At 38.5% G+C, this 15,069-nt stretch overlaps 2 protein-coding genes across 2 annotated transcripts; both read right to left on the bottom strand.

Moving 5' to 3' along the window:
- Window positions 1-2,341: 2,341 nt before the first annotated feature.
- Window positions 2,342-10,052, bottom strand: LOC110954595 (probable E3 SUMO-protein ligase RNF212). The gene is made up of 13 exons (XM_051954694.1): window positions 10,040-10,052; window positions 8,722-8,838; window positions 7,995-8,056; window positions 7,770-7,844; window positions 7,512-7,568; window positions 7,204-7,262; window positions 7,041-7,100; window positions 6,116-6,180; window positions 5,372-5,432; window positions 4,226-4,292; window positions 4,016-4,067; window positions 3,149-3,218; window positions 2,342-2,471 (listed from the first exon to the last, which is right to left on the bottom strand). Exons 1-13 carry the CDS (start codon window positions 10,050-10,052, stop codon window positions 2,342-2,344), a joined length of 888 nt encoding a protein of 295 aa, XP_051810654.1.
- A 435-nt stretch (window positions 10,053-10,487) lies between these two features.
- Window positions 10,488-13,320, bottom strand: si:ch211-255i20.3 (transmembrane emp24 domain-containing protein 11). The gene is made up of 5 exons (XM_022199183.2): window positions 12,738-13,320; window positions 12,033-12,124; window positions 11,513-11,638; window positions 11,236-11,382; window positions 10,488-11,017 (listed from the first exon to the last, which is right to left on the bottom strand). The coding sequence occupies exons 1-5, from the start codon at window positions 12,865-12,867 to the stop codon at window positions 10,868-10,870; spliced, it is 645 nt and encodes a 214-aa protein (XP_022054875.1). The 5' UTR covers window positions 12,868-13,320; the 3' UTR covers window positions 10,488-10,867.
- Between the last annotated feature and the right edge of the window lie 1,749 nt (window positions 13,321-15,069).

Raw genomic sequence — 15,069 nt, 5'->3', positions numbered from 1 at the left:
AGACTGGTGTTGGACTTTACTGCTAGGGTCCACATGGCGAAAATTTTATCACTTTTATCCACTTGGCAGACATCCACCTGCACCCCAAAATTAGTGTCTTTGCAGCAAATATGCCACAAAAGCAACAGTGCACATGCTCAGCAGTAGCGTGCATGCACAGAAGACATAGATACAACCTCCTGCAGACTAGAAAAGTAGAATAATAGCAACAACTGTGCATTTGTGGTGTCCACAGCTGTCCTTTTGCATGCCCACAAGGGAATATAATCAAGGCTAAAGACATTGCACCACCACATCCTTCCCTCACTACAGACATTATTGCTATTTATACTATAGCATCAGATTGATTGAAGAACACCTGTGATTGGCTAAAATGTTCCATCATGGGATAGACTTTTAAAGTTTAAAAGAAACACTGCCTATATTTGCTTTATTAGAAAAAATATAGGATATCATTGGCTTAAAATACTTCCAAAAATTATAGTGCATTGGTTTCAGTGTAATAATTACCTTGTGGCCTTTTTAGGATGCATTTTATACAAAAACATGTACTTTAGTCTTCTTCCAACAAAACATTAAACAAAGTGATAGAGATGACCGATTACACTCTGTAGGCCTACACAGGAACACTTTCAGCACACCTCAGAAAGACAAATAGCTCCAGTGTGAAATCATTTAGTTCATGCCGTGTCTTGCCTAGAGGGGATTACACTTACAGCACCAAAGGTACAAGACTGAAATACTGAGTGACAAAGTGTGAAATCTGGATCAGATTAAGTGAGAAGCTTCTCTCACACACACACACAAACAGAAAAGATGAAGATAGAGAGGCCAAAAGAGAGAGAGAAAAGAGGGAGGGAGGGGTGGACAGGCTGTGGGAACACGCTGCTGAATAATTACCACTGACATCAGAATAGTTTTCTTTAGCTCTCTGAAGTGGCAGAGCTCATTTGTACAGCCTGAAGCCATGCAGAGGTGTGTGTGAATGAGTGTGTGTCTGTAAAAGAGAGAGTAAGAATGAAGAGGAACAAAAAGACACACCTTTGTAACAAAAGCTGCGGTAGTTTCAAAACTACAAAAAACACACAAAGCAGGTCCATTATTACCGAAATTGTTAGAAGTACAGGACAACAGCTCAACCATTGTGTGTATGGGTGTGTGTGTGTGCATAAGGGAGAGATTATTCTGATTTAGTATTCTCCCTGTCAATGTGTGACATCATGACAGGTTAGTCTGCCCCGGGGAGCTGTTTCTCTCTAAGTGGACCTTAAAAAACAGGAAAAGACTTCAAATCTCACTAGAGCGCAGAAGAGGATCAGGCCTACTGACTCTGTACAATACACTAACTTCACATACACACACACACACACACACAAGACCTGAACATAGCGTGCACAGGCCCAGAACACACACACAGTCACACCTGAGCCCTCTTGAATAGACACCATTCACCACCCTGACAAGCAGGGACAATAGAAGCCAAAACGCAGGCCTACATAGAAAGAATCGACCTGTCTGAACACATCAGGCGTCGCAGCCACCCGCTTCACCACATGAGCTTTTCCTTTCTGCGATGACTTCAGGTGATATCGTGTTTCTATATAGCTACACTTTTCTTCGCCTTTACTTGCAGCTGTTTTGCAACATAATTGAGGGTGAAGTCCCAAATCATGTTGCAGAAGTTACATCCAGCGGTGGAAACTACCGCCGAGGATCCATTTTGCAGCAAAAAGGCTGTATTAATGTCACTGCAAAATCCAGGAAAATGAGGTATACTTTCGTAAACACCATAATCCCAGTTTATCTTTGTAAATTGAACAGGTGATGGAGCAGCAGAGCGAACGTCACGTCAGATTGTGCCTTTGGCTAAATGCTTGCAAAGCTTTGTGGGTTGACGCCTGTCGGTTTCTCTGTTGGATTATTGAAAGTAATTTTTATGAATAACTTGACCTTTACCTACATACCAACATAGAAATGAGCAACTGTAGTGTAGTGGCAGGTGAACCTGAGCCACAAATCGTTGGATGTCATAGAGATTCCATTTCATTCTAGAACAACAAGGATTATGTCATTAGTTTAATCGATTGGTAGACTCAAAAAAAATGCAGTATATTAACAAGACATCTGCATTTAGTCATCTATCATACATGACAATACATCTCGGCTTGAGGTCCAGCTGAACACATTTAGTTGTACCTGTGAATCCAGAGTGTTTAAAACCAACACACAAACTCACTGGTGACTCATTTGGAGCAGTGAGGAACATAAATACCTCAATACAGGCGTCAGAGGCCAGGTGCATTTCCTCTAGACTTTATGACAGTGTATGTGTGTGTGTTTGTTAAGGAAAAGTGCGGTCCAGGGAGGACATGGAGTGTCTGAAGGCGGATGGAAGAGTGAAGATGGGGGACTTCCATCCAGAACTCTGGCTGGTTGACATGTCAGGGGTCAAAGGTGCTCCTTGAAAACGACTGAGAGAAAGAATAAAGAAAGAGTGTTACCCTGTTTATACAGTGAACAGTACGACTGGCTAATAAAAACAGCCAGATATACTTCTAGCATATTAAAGCACGTCTGCAACTGATGCAAAAATCAAAAAGAATTTAATTGCAATCAGTTCTCTAAAGGTTTGTCTAAAAAAAAAAAACTTAAATGAAAAAACTAATTTCTGCATAAAAGCTACTGTATCCATAGTTCTTAAATTTTACATAAATAAAAGTCACTGTACAATATCAAGATCTATTTTAAGCAGTGGATTTGGTGCCCATTCTTAATAAAATGTCACCTAGTGCAACAATGTGGCAACAATTTGTTTTGTTTTTCATCGTTTTTGAACATGTATATGGACGATGTATATTGTACAGTGGAATAAGCTATATCAAGCTAGCTTGTCAGTTGTTTTTTTTTCAGACATGAAAGAATGAATTGATACACAAAAAGCAAGCAAATACAGGAAAAGCACATCAAAAGTCAAAATTGTTGTAGTAATCAAGGACAACACAAATAACTGCACAAGCTCTTGTTAAGCTCAGAATCAGAGAAGTTGCTCACATTGTGAATATGGAACTAAAATGAGTAAAGCGAGAATGTGTTTAAAAATAGTCAGCATAATGTTATTATGATGCATATAATGAACCAAATTTGTCACCTGACTGTGGCTGAGCACGCTGAGTGCTTGGTTGATGTGGTTTGGCTGGACGATCTGTGAGGGATGCTTCCTAAACAAAACAGCAGATGAATCCTCGGTTAATCTTCATGTCAGATCATACAGATAAAATAGCTTACAATGATTTTAAAAATGCATGACATATTCCTGGGTCATTATAAGCTTACATGTCTCTCCTTCCACCACATGAGCTTACCCAATGTTTCATTTGGAAAACCCTCCAGGAGGACAAGATAAATGGGTGAGTCATCTTCCAGGATAATTAGTACCTCACAGCTTTCACTTCACACAAACTTGCACAGAGGTTGCTACCAAACAAGGCAAACCTCCTACGGCTCTGCTGCAGTTAGCGCTATAATAAATGGCACATGTGATCGCTATCTTGCAATGACTATCAATCACATCAGCTGAAAAGCATTTCAGATAGTACAATCCATCTACTGCTGTTTAAATATTATGATTTCCTTCCATGAAATATTTACTTAACTAAACTCTCACATAGATGTAGTAAGTAACTATATAATCCTATGGTAATAGCAGTAATATGACTGTCTCTTCTTTTGTTCATCACAACATAGGTCAAATCCCTTAAGAGACTGAGAAGCTTTGCCCTAATCAAAACAGAAGACAACATCTGTACCGGTTCAGTGATTGCGGGTGGTCAACTGTTGGGCTCTTAAGACTAAAACTTGCAAAAAGAGATTTAACTGTTTTATATCCTTAATATGTTGGCTCTTCCAAGACCTACAGCGCTTGTTTACATACACTCTGAGCAAGGGCTGGTGTCTGAATTGTTAATAGTCTTAGCATTGATGCATAGCTCCATGGCAGGCAGAGCAAAGCACATACCCATTCGTCCATCTTGAGGATTGATAAATGACAGCCTGGGGACAGAGTTCGGCTGAAAAGACAGTGATACACAGAGAAAATGGCACAAATCATCATGTTTTATTAGCTTGTACGCTCAACACTTTCATTCCTCATGTGCTAAAGTCATAAAGTAAATGTCAGGATGCTGTATAATCTTGACAGAACTCATTCATAACAAAGATTGAAGACTGAAGGTGAAATAATGGCACTTACTTTCCTGAACAGACTCCTTTCATCCACCTCCATGTTTTCAGAGCTGCCAGACAGGAAACCACACTTCATTAGTTTTGTTGGGTTCAGTTGGCCGAGCATTGCCGCCACATTTTTTAAACAACAAGCCAAATGTCTGTGTAAAAGCAACATTTATTGTTTTCAAAGTAAGATATCCACTTCATAAAAGCCTTACATGTCCTTTTAAGGTGAATGTGCAGACACTGCAGAAAAGTGGTCCAATTTACTTTAAAAATGGAGCACTAGTCAACAAGTGAGAAACAGTTATGCTGGCATAAGGTAGCTAGAAATAATATAGAAGTAATATTAAAAATAATTCAGGAAAATCCTTGAAGCCAGTTGAGCTACACAACAAAACAGTTAAATTGTTTTATTCATGGTTTAACAATATTATAGATTCTATAATAGGGTTTTGTTCAAATGGAAAACATAAATTGTCCAAAACCTTAGTTTTGAAATGAAATGTACTAATACTGTAACACTTTTAGATAGCGCAAATAAATATCAACTATAGGGAGACCAAATTTCTAATACAGTAACACCCCTACAACACAGCATCTTTGCAATGTATTTATCAGTGAATAAACTGCTGGTTCATTATCCTTTTTAAATCAAAACTGAATTGACCCAGCAGCAAATGGGGTCATATCCACCATCCATCACCTATACTGCTTTCACTCAGTAGACCTAGCTAAGATCTCAGTAGATAAAATAACATTTGCACTATTAAATTCAGGCACCAAATTAATCCTATGTCGGCGGTGTCTCGGAAACTCAATAGGGATTCCTGACTAAACCTAAGCAAAGATTGGCTTATTCAGGTGTGAGTGTGTGTGTAGATAGCCACAGGGCAGGGCAAAGCTACACAGCAGCTAAACCTAACATAAGACACCAGGGCTGAAGCCAGGATATAACTTGTTTGCACTTTGAAATACCTCCTACATTCTCTCTCTCTGTCTCAGGTATAGTGAGAGGTAATGAAGGGCAAAGAGTAAAAAAACAGAGCAGGAGATGGGGTGAAGAGAGCGCAAATCAAAGATGAACAGAGAAAGAGAAGCTTACTAGTGGAAGTGAAAGATGAAAATTGAAATTAACAATACTCACACATTAGTAGCTGAGGAATGCCGTGACAGGGAGATGGGGGAGTTATATGGGATCTGTAGGACTAAAGGCAGACAAGAAGCAGCAATGCACTGAAAAATATTGAATACTATTTGTATAATAGAGACATTAGTAGTTATGAAGTAGACATCTGCATGTTCTGAGAAACACTGCATTGGACTGGTTGAATGGTCTAAGGAGTTTGTAGTCTTTCTGCAGGATGTTGCTTTTTTGTGGAACAAGCATTTACTAGTCTTAATTGGTCTAAGTCAGAACAGCAGATGTCTGGTCTACGATGTAAAGCTGCAAGATACTTTTTAGGATTTGACCATTTTCATCTGCTACAGTGTTTGAACGGAATTGTAATAACAGTTAAGAACAACAACAGCAACAACAACAACAAAAAACAGTGTAAGATTAGAGCATATGTACATTTATTTTCTGCTCCTATCACCGTTTTAATTTCTGTAAATGTACTCATCGACGTTGCATCATCTTTGACTTTCACTACCAACAACATATTCAATGTATTTCTATTTTATAGTATCAATATTCTTTATTCATCATTCTTAGCATTATCGGTGCAGTGCAGATAATGTATCTAAGTGTATATTTGCTGCATCATATAACATTAATACAATACAATCATTTAATGTGAATAGGAACTTTCGATATTTCAGATAATCGTCAGGTGCCACACAGACCAATACCAATACAACTGTGTCGGAAAATTATGAGATCGTTCACCTGACTTATGTCCACGAGCTATATGGGAACTGTGGCTGATCTGGGGCACAGATGAAGCTTTGGCACTGAGTGAGAACAGAGAGAAGAAAGGTTAATCAGTTTCAACAAAGAGGACAGTATTCATAGCAACAAAGTTGCTGTGTAAATCATTCAATGAGAGAGTGGGTTATACCCCTCTCCTTTCAAGATGAATGCAGGACAAGTCCAGAAAAATATATTCTTATGAGAATTTGGATAAAATATTTTGTTTATATATTGATTGGTGAATTATGTCAAGCTCCATGAAAGTCGCCTCAATAGATCCTGTAATATTTGCTGAAATTATCGTTTAGATAATTCCAAACAATCCTTTTCAAATAACTTTTACTTCACAACATCTTGAGGGTGACTTTTCTGGTCTTCTTTAAATAAAAACCTTCCCTTAAATCTCCTTCAGTCCTGTTAGATTATATAACAGTCTAGGCGTAGCTGTGCCAGGAGTGACACCTAGTGAGTGAGTGGTGAAGCATAACAACCAGCTGGTTGTAAATGTCTTTATATGCTAAAACACTGCCAAACCCCGAAAATGAACACACTAGCGTTTAATTTGAAATCATAACAGGTTTAAGTGCCTCCTTATAACTCTATTTGTACACTTTTTACTCTTTTATTTCACAAGACTCACGATCATTGATGCATGCCAATACAGCACGACAGCTGATACTTTATGCCTAAAACCTGTGTGAATAAAGGATGCTGAAAAATACCTTTAAAATATCATAATGGGAAAATAAAATTAAACATTAGCCAAATATTTGTTGGCCAAAAAGTGGGAAAGTACCAACAGATTTCTCAAGACATATTAGTTTGTGAAAAGACTGAAAGACGGGCTACAAACTAGAATATTATTAAATTTATTATAGGAAACATCTAGTCAGTGCTGTACCTCTGATGTTGAAGAGAGTTTTCCAGCTTTGCAATGTAGGCGCTCTGTTCGTTCAGTTTCCTTTAAATAGGACAAAATAAATAAAAACACATCCAAACTTTTCATGAACTGCAAGTTTTGAAATATGTATAGAAATACATTGCTAAGATAACTTTTAACTCACTTTGTCATTTGCTGCATTTCTTGCTTCATTTTGACTAATATCTCCTCTAGCTTCTCATTCTGTAAATAATAAAATGGTTAGTGGTACGGTAGTTGTGACTATATTATCAGTAGCATTTACATCTATTTTCGAAGGCTGATAGTGGGGCCACAAACTCAACAAATCATAAATTTAGCATGGTCGGTGGGTTAATTGTTATAGCCAGACATGTTTAATAAATATGATTATGTATTTTACTGTGGCATTTACCCTGCAAATACACACAAAAAATGCACACCAAAAAAAGCATCAAAATAAATACACCTCACCCTTTGCTGGTAGTGAGTCAACAGTCTCTTCTGATGCCTTGCCTGGAACATTATGACCTGAATAAAGGGAAGAAACAGTGCTGCATATGTAAAGTCTGCAGGGTAATACGTACATTACATATGAAGGTCTACAAAACAACTTTCTGAGCAAACCTGCTTGAACAGACTGTTTGCTGTTAAGAGCCAGTGGCTGATAAAAGAATTGCTAATTGGAGAGTTTTTAATATTTTATGATGTGAAGCAAGAACTTGACCAAACTTTGCTGATTTCCGCCAAGGGCTTGGCTGTCACAACCTTGATGTCAGAGAACAGGGCCTTCACTTCAGAGCTGCTCTGAAACACAGACATTTCACATGACTGTAATGGCAGCAGGGTTTTAAAACGACATTGGTCTATTTATAAAGTAATAAAGCGGGATATTATCTCATGCAGCCAGCCCACAGCCCCCTGAGGATGGTATATAATGAGAAGACGGGTACTTACTTTGTCAGAAAGTGGTGATACTTGGCATTTGGCACTGCATATTAAACACTTGCCTTGCTTGCCTGAAGGAAAGATTGAAATTATACACAGCCAAAATGACAAAATCAAGAACATAATGCATGATTTTGACAGGTTAATACTGAATAGGATACATGTTGAATCTGAATTCTTTGCATGAAATGACATAAAAAAGGATTTCTCTGGACTGTGATTGAGATAAGACTCATCAGAATCACGCCTGTAGCTTACGAATATGATCAGTGGTTCCCAAAGTGAAATGAAATGACCTCTAGGAGTACTTCTGTGGACACCATAGTGTTGAATGGTGTAATTTCACTCTTTTTTCATCTGAGTATATACCAAGAAGCACACAGTGTCAGAGCACAACTGGATTTCAGTTCTCTGTAATATAACGATGGCTAACCCAGTCTGACAGCGAATACAGCCTGAAATGTAACGCCCCATGGAACATTTTACTATGTTGGGGACTGTTTCGTGTTTATTGAGAAGGCTGACATATGGAAAACGTTTAGTTAAAACCTGCCGTCTGTACAGTTGGTGTAAAACTAAATAATCAGCTCTGCAATAACACTTTAAGCCCAACAGATGTCCCTGTCTAATCACGCTTTCACCTGCCTGGGCAGCAGGTATGGAGAAGGTGCGTCAATCCAAATATTGCTAACAGCGATTGTTTTTACTGTGTTTGTGGCAAGCAGCGTTTATCTACCTTTCTGATAACAGACACTACAGATGATATGGCCACAAGAGGTGACAGCCAGTTTGCGGTCAGCACTGGGGGGGGAAAAGCAGGAATTGCAGCAGACCCAGGAAGGCATTTGAAGACCTGCAAGAGTATAAGATTAGCTTGACGTTATTCAGCTAAGGCTGTTGCTCCGGGTGTTGAGTTAACACATTTAGCCAAGCGGCATTGCAACTATCATCCACATCCGGTGTTTTAAAACATTAGGGGGATCTATTTTATGTTTGGGTTACGTTTTCTTAAAGGAATAACCTCGTCATGCAGTCGGGTAACGTTAATTAGCTTTCTTACCTGTGTTAGCGCGCTGCCGGTGAAGCTACATGCTAATATAGCTTAGCTAGAAAGCAACGGTGTCAGGCAGTTCTAAGTTGATGTACTACCGATGTAAACCGCTCTCTTTATGTATGGCTTAAATACAAATGATAAATTTAACTTTACCTCTTAGCTGCTGCTTAGTCAATGATTAAAAGTGTTGCTAAAATTATCCGTCCAGTTATGATTACCTGCTCCAAATTATTAGCCTTTAACAACTGCAGTTTTTTCCAGTTGCTAACTCCTATAACAAGCTAAACATGGCTACCTGTTCCAGAGTGTATTTCTTAGACTCATTACAATTTTATACAGTAGAAGCTTTGTAATGCCACTTGAATACCAAATAATTCAAAATTGTTAAACCTTGCAGTAATTGCAATGGGTATTTTCTCCAAAGTAATATTCAAACCAACAGTTTATCGTGATAATAATACAGGCCCCACTTTAAGAACTCAGTGCAACAAAAGTGAGTATTATTTTTTCAATATTTCTTGTGTTCACTTTTATTTTATTTTTCTACTATTCTTTGATGGAGGGCTTGTGTTGCTCTTTTTTTATTAGATAACATAATTCAAGGGTGTACTGTTGGATTCAAGTCAGGTGGCATGTTCTGCCAGCTCAAAGTTTTGACTTTTTCCTTCTTTCCAAACTAATGTGATTTTGACAGTGTGTTTTGAATTGTTTTCATGATGGAATATTCCTCTTCTGCCAAGCTTCTGCAAACTGGCAGGCCTCTTGTCAGATGCTATTTTGCTATATCCACAAGCATACACAGTGTTATCTCTAAATGTCATTTCCCCAGCTTTTTGCACTCACACAGGCTCCCATACAATCCAAGTCCCACCTCAGTTGGTTCTTCACTGTCAGGAGCATACATTCACCGTGGGGGTCGTGACCAGGTTAATGCCAAACATACTGGACCCCATCTAAACTGAACAGATTCAACTTTGACTCATCGGTCTATAGAATGTACTCCTGGTATTCATGACGATTCTTTTTGTTGTCTTTAGCAAAATATCATCTTGCAGTTTTCCAAACAGCAAGTCAGGTTATGTTTGTATTTTTGATGCAGCCCATTGACATTATGCACTTGATGAATGTTTTTCAGGACTAGATTGTGAAAGTAATACCTGTCCTTCAGAGATTTTCTAACATTTCTGTCAGTCATCTTAAGTGTATGTACTATAGTTGCATTGGATCACTCCTTTGGTTTCTGTATTTTCAGTGTAGTCTTTAAAAAGAATTGTCATTATTTTTTGCCTATCATAGGAAACACTCTATTTATGTACTTACAAATAATGCAGTTACTGAGAAATGATGCAGTTTTGAATCATTTGACATTATGTGATATTGCAGGATCTTCTTTATTCTGTTGTATATTTAAAGTTCACAAACAGCTTTTCCACATGCAAAACATTTGAACACCGGATACATTTTGAAATGCAGATACACTGTACGATTAGAAATAATACCAAAAACAAACACACATTTCTGCTGAAAATAGCTTTAATTTTCTATTAATCAGGCGGTAATATCTGCTGAGATAGACATAGAGGAAACTATAAACTATAAAATCGGTGTTTTTTGCAACAGTGTCTACAAGATTCACAAACAGCATTTTAAAAGCAATATTTCAAGTTTCCTAATTCATCATCTTAGTTGTTCATAATTTTAGACCTTGTATCCTGAAGTTCTTGGCCTGAAGCATTCTTATTACAACATGCAGAAGGTGCACTTGTACGAGTGTGGGCATTCAAATTATAAACAATGAGGTACAGCATTGACAGGTCACAGCTCATCATCAGACCAGTTTCTTGGCGACAAAGAAGTCTTTGAGTCGTTTCATCTGCCAGAACCCAACTGACAGCAGAAGAGAGGTCTGCACTACGGCCCACCACAACACTTTACTGTTGGCGTCTTCACTGACCTGTCGGAACACCTCCTCCTTCTCCTGAGTGACAGCAGACAACATAAATAAGACATTAAATTGTGAGCTGTTTCAGTCGTGTTGGAATAGATGGAATTTTGTGTGATTTAGCTTTACTGGTGAAAATGAATGGAATTTTGCTTTAGCGTTAGAGTGGTAGAAGTTAGAGATGCTTGAAGTGGCTTGCCTCAAACAGCCATGGACACATCACAGGTTTGCTATGTCAATACAAGAAAATTTACCCGTTGGTACTCCTGCTGCCGGGTGATGTACGTCATCTGCTCTATGAGGTGGCTGAGACTGTTCTCCAGAGTCTCCATGTTGCTTTTGGTTCTGTCAGCGTTGGGGTCCACTGAGTGCTCACCCATTTGAACATCCAAATGTAGCTTCTGCGTAGCAAAATTAAAGAAAAGTTTTGAATTTGTCTTTTATATCTTAGTTACTGTTGATATCTATGTTTTGCTGTCTCTTTATGTCTGTTTGGAATATATTTTCTCTTTGCGTGTCCATAGGTCTTACCAGCCTTTCACCAGCAAAGACCGAAAACTTTGTGGAGTTGGTTTGGAAGCAAAGGTAGTGCTGACCAGAGGCATGAGCTGTGAAGGTGAATTTACCTGACCTTCCATAGCGTTTGGACATCAGAACCTAAAGAGCGGGAAAGACACTATTTAGCTTGCATTGTTTTCATCTGACTTCTTTTGATTCTTTTTGGTTGGTCTCATGCCAAAGCAGTGCATCATTATAGCAAAACTAATCAGATATAGCAGGTAGAGTTTGTAATTCATGTCCATTAAGTAATGACCTCTGAAAGAGACAATAATACTGTAACACCATTAGTAATAAAAACTAACACTGACACTGTACATGAAACTTAATACCTTTTAATCTGTCAGATCAGCATTGCTAATCATCCAACCAAATTCAGTGACATCGTGCTAAATGCATTTTGTCATTGAGTTGGGTGTGGATGTTTTATAGTCACACGTTTGTGTTGCCCTGACATACTGATAAACCATGTGAGGTACTGTGTGTCCTGTACCTCAGCATTTGGGTCTCTGACTGTTGTAGTGACGCCAAAGTGAGGGGAGTGGGTTGCAGTCTTCAAGTCCCAAGGCTCCAGCAAAAAATAACCTGAAGGTAAGAGACACATGAGTGCATGCATACTTGTACACACAAAACATAATTATTGTCAATGCCAACACTGTGCTTGGAACACTTACAAAAAGGATTGAGCATTAAATCAAATTATTGCATGGTATTAAGATTCATATTAGTAGTATCATCAGTATGTGAATGTGATGTATAATGTAAAGCGCTTTGGGTATCTTTCAGGTATAGTAAAGCGCTATATAAATACAGACCATTTACCATAGTATTTGAAGTGTACATTTCTTCGCATGCTTATGTCACCCAGGAAGCAACATATTACTATTTGTCTTACATTCTAGGAGAAATTTTAGGAAATGTATTGATGAGAAATATAAATGTAGCTTACAATAAATACAATACTCTTAATATTTCTGTATTGTTGCTGAGCCACACAAGCAAATCAAGTTTTTTCAAGAAGATACTACCCCTACTGTGGGGCAGCATGGAAGCGTGTACTAAAGGTCAAGCATTTAACATTACTGTACGATTCAACAATCGTGGCGATTCACAATTACATATGTGTAATTGCACTTTTATTGCCACGGCTGACAACATAGACGACACTCAGGAGGATTATTTCCCCTCTACCACTCACCAGTCACCAGCGTGTCTACAGGGATCTCCTCAATGATGCACTTTTCCTCCTTTTCTCCGAGATCAAAATACATTGCTGCTGCCAACATCAGGTAACACTGGAGAAGAAAGCCTGTGCCACGCAAACCCATTTTCAATCAACAATGAGCTATTAGATTACAATACACTTGACTGCGACCAGATGTTTGGCTTGTAATTCCACTAGACCTTCTTGTAGATCTGCAGTTTCTAACTCACATTTGAAGTGTTTTTCGTAGACTAGCACCCGTATCCCATTGCATATATTTAAAGTGAAAGCCCATATGGGGAACAGTTTGAGTGTGGGAAACTCACAGGTGCTACTTTGTGTGACAAGTCATTCTGGACGGTTTGTGATTGGTTAACCTGGGAACCAATAGCAAAGCTGCCAAGACATATCTGTACAGGATTGAGATTATTCAGCAGTCTCTCCTTTTCACAGTAGATTATGTTTTTCTACTAACATGGGCATAGGAATAAGCATTATAACACTTAAAAACATACACAGAATTTTCTAATGTGATGTGAAAACCTATTTGATTAGTTTGCTAATGTAGGAGTTGTTTGGTCATAAGGTTTTTAAATGTAACATCAGTGCAGTAAAGTAGACTTTTTCCCATCTTGGTACCCACTCTTACATTCAAAGAGAACAATGCCCTATAATACATTACAAATCCAAGAAGGATATCCACTGTGATTGGCCTTTTGGGCACCATAAGATGATAGTATACATCAGCAAATATTGTATCTTGATTTCTGCCTCATCTTCTGTTTATCTGTTTCAAAAAAAAAAACAACTGAAAGAAAGTCCAAATATCATAGAAAATTGAGTGGGACGTGTAACTCAAACCATCACATACAATAGCTGCCATATGTTTACCTTCGATGAGGTCACTTAAACTCCCACACACAGAATAAACCCTTCTCATGTTTAGCATCTGCAAAAGTTATCATCTCTGAAGTAAGCAGAGTCATACTTCCATCTCCTCCCACACTTCAATAGTTTTACAGAAAGTCTCAGTAATGCCTTTCATTAAAAAGTTAGACTAAGCTTTAAGTTAAATGGATATATATATATTCTATCTGCAAAGTCTCCATAATTGATGTTAATTGCAAAGCATCTTGAAATAATACTTTAATTAAAGCTGCAAGCAGCGATGGTCCTCACATCCTTGCTGGTGCTCGGCCCCTAATAACAGTTTGTTAGTGATGGGTCCGGTAACACCGATGCGTCGGCACGTGTTGAGCTCATAGAGTGAAACCCCGTGTCAGTGCGCGTATCACTTTGAGAAAGTCACGTGACCGATAGAGCTGCTGTTTCGCCCGTCACTGAGGCGCAAACTGTGTTTATAAGGAATCGTGTCTGTCAACGCGATGCGTCCATAGAGTAGATATAAAGATGTGTCTCTGCCAAAATAATCACAGATCTTTTGAAGCGCAATTGTTCGCTTCAAGCCATTATGGAACCCAAAAGAAAGAAGCCAGAGGTTTCACCTAACCAAAAGCAAGCAGAGCTCAGCATGGAAGGACAAAGACAGTCCAGCATCGAACGACGACTGACGACGGTTCTTATAGGACGCCAGGACCTGATTAGTTGGCCTCCACCTGCACATGATCTGCTGATTACAGATGACACACACCTGGACTCCTCATCAGCACAGCACACACCTGCAAAGAGAGAGAGAGCCCTGCCACAGCTCACAGCCTAAGCTGTGGCTGGAACAAAACATGTGACTTTGCATGTTTTAACACCTTATTTTGCAAAGAAATTAACACATTCTTGCCATCTTCAGATTGTACTTTAGAGAAAAGAGCCTTTATTTGTCACGTTGAGATAAAACGGAATAAAAGTGTACCCTCCCGTATTTTGTATACGCCTCATAATGGGTCACCACATATTGTCATATACTGGAAATTAATCGTATCTCTTATACATACTTAGTGAAACTACTGTTAAGAAATGCCAGAAACTGCATCTGTTACCCTTTTGTTTCTCCTGATTCTTTATCCAAGTAATTTCCCTGTTCCTCATCATTCAGAATGGAGAGATGTCACTCATGTACCAGATGTTTAGTTCTTATTGTTCTTCAGTCTGTCACCTGCAGTATAGTTTTGGTGTTAGCTTGTTTGGAAAGGAAGTTTAGAAGTAATTAAAATGTGTTTTACATATTTAAACTAATGTTGGTCACTTTTGTCTTCACTTGGATTGAAGTTGACATTTGTAGTGCTTTTATTTTGTACATTGGGAATGATATATGCTTTACAGTCTGTTGTTTTGTGAAGGTGGATGCTATAGCATCAAGTTCGGTCTTTCA

Source organism: Acanthochromis polyacanthus, chromosome 10 (genome assembly GCF_021347895.1).
Source record: "Acanthochromis polyacanthus isolate Apoly-LR-REF ecotype Palm Island chromosome 10, KAUST_Apoly_ChrSc, whole genome shotgun sequence".
NCBI classification, from domain to species: Eukaryota; Metazoa; Chordata; class Actinopteri; family Pomacentridae; genus Acanthochromis; species Acanthochromis polyacanthus.
The sequence above is the reverse complement of the archived record's forward strand: the minus strand, read 5'-3'. Positions and strand labels throughout refer to the sequence as shown.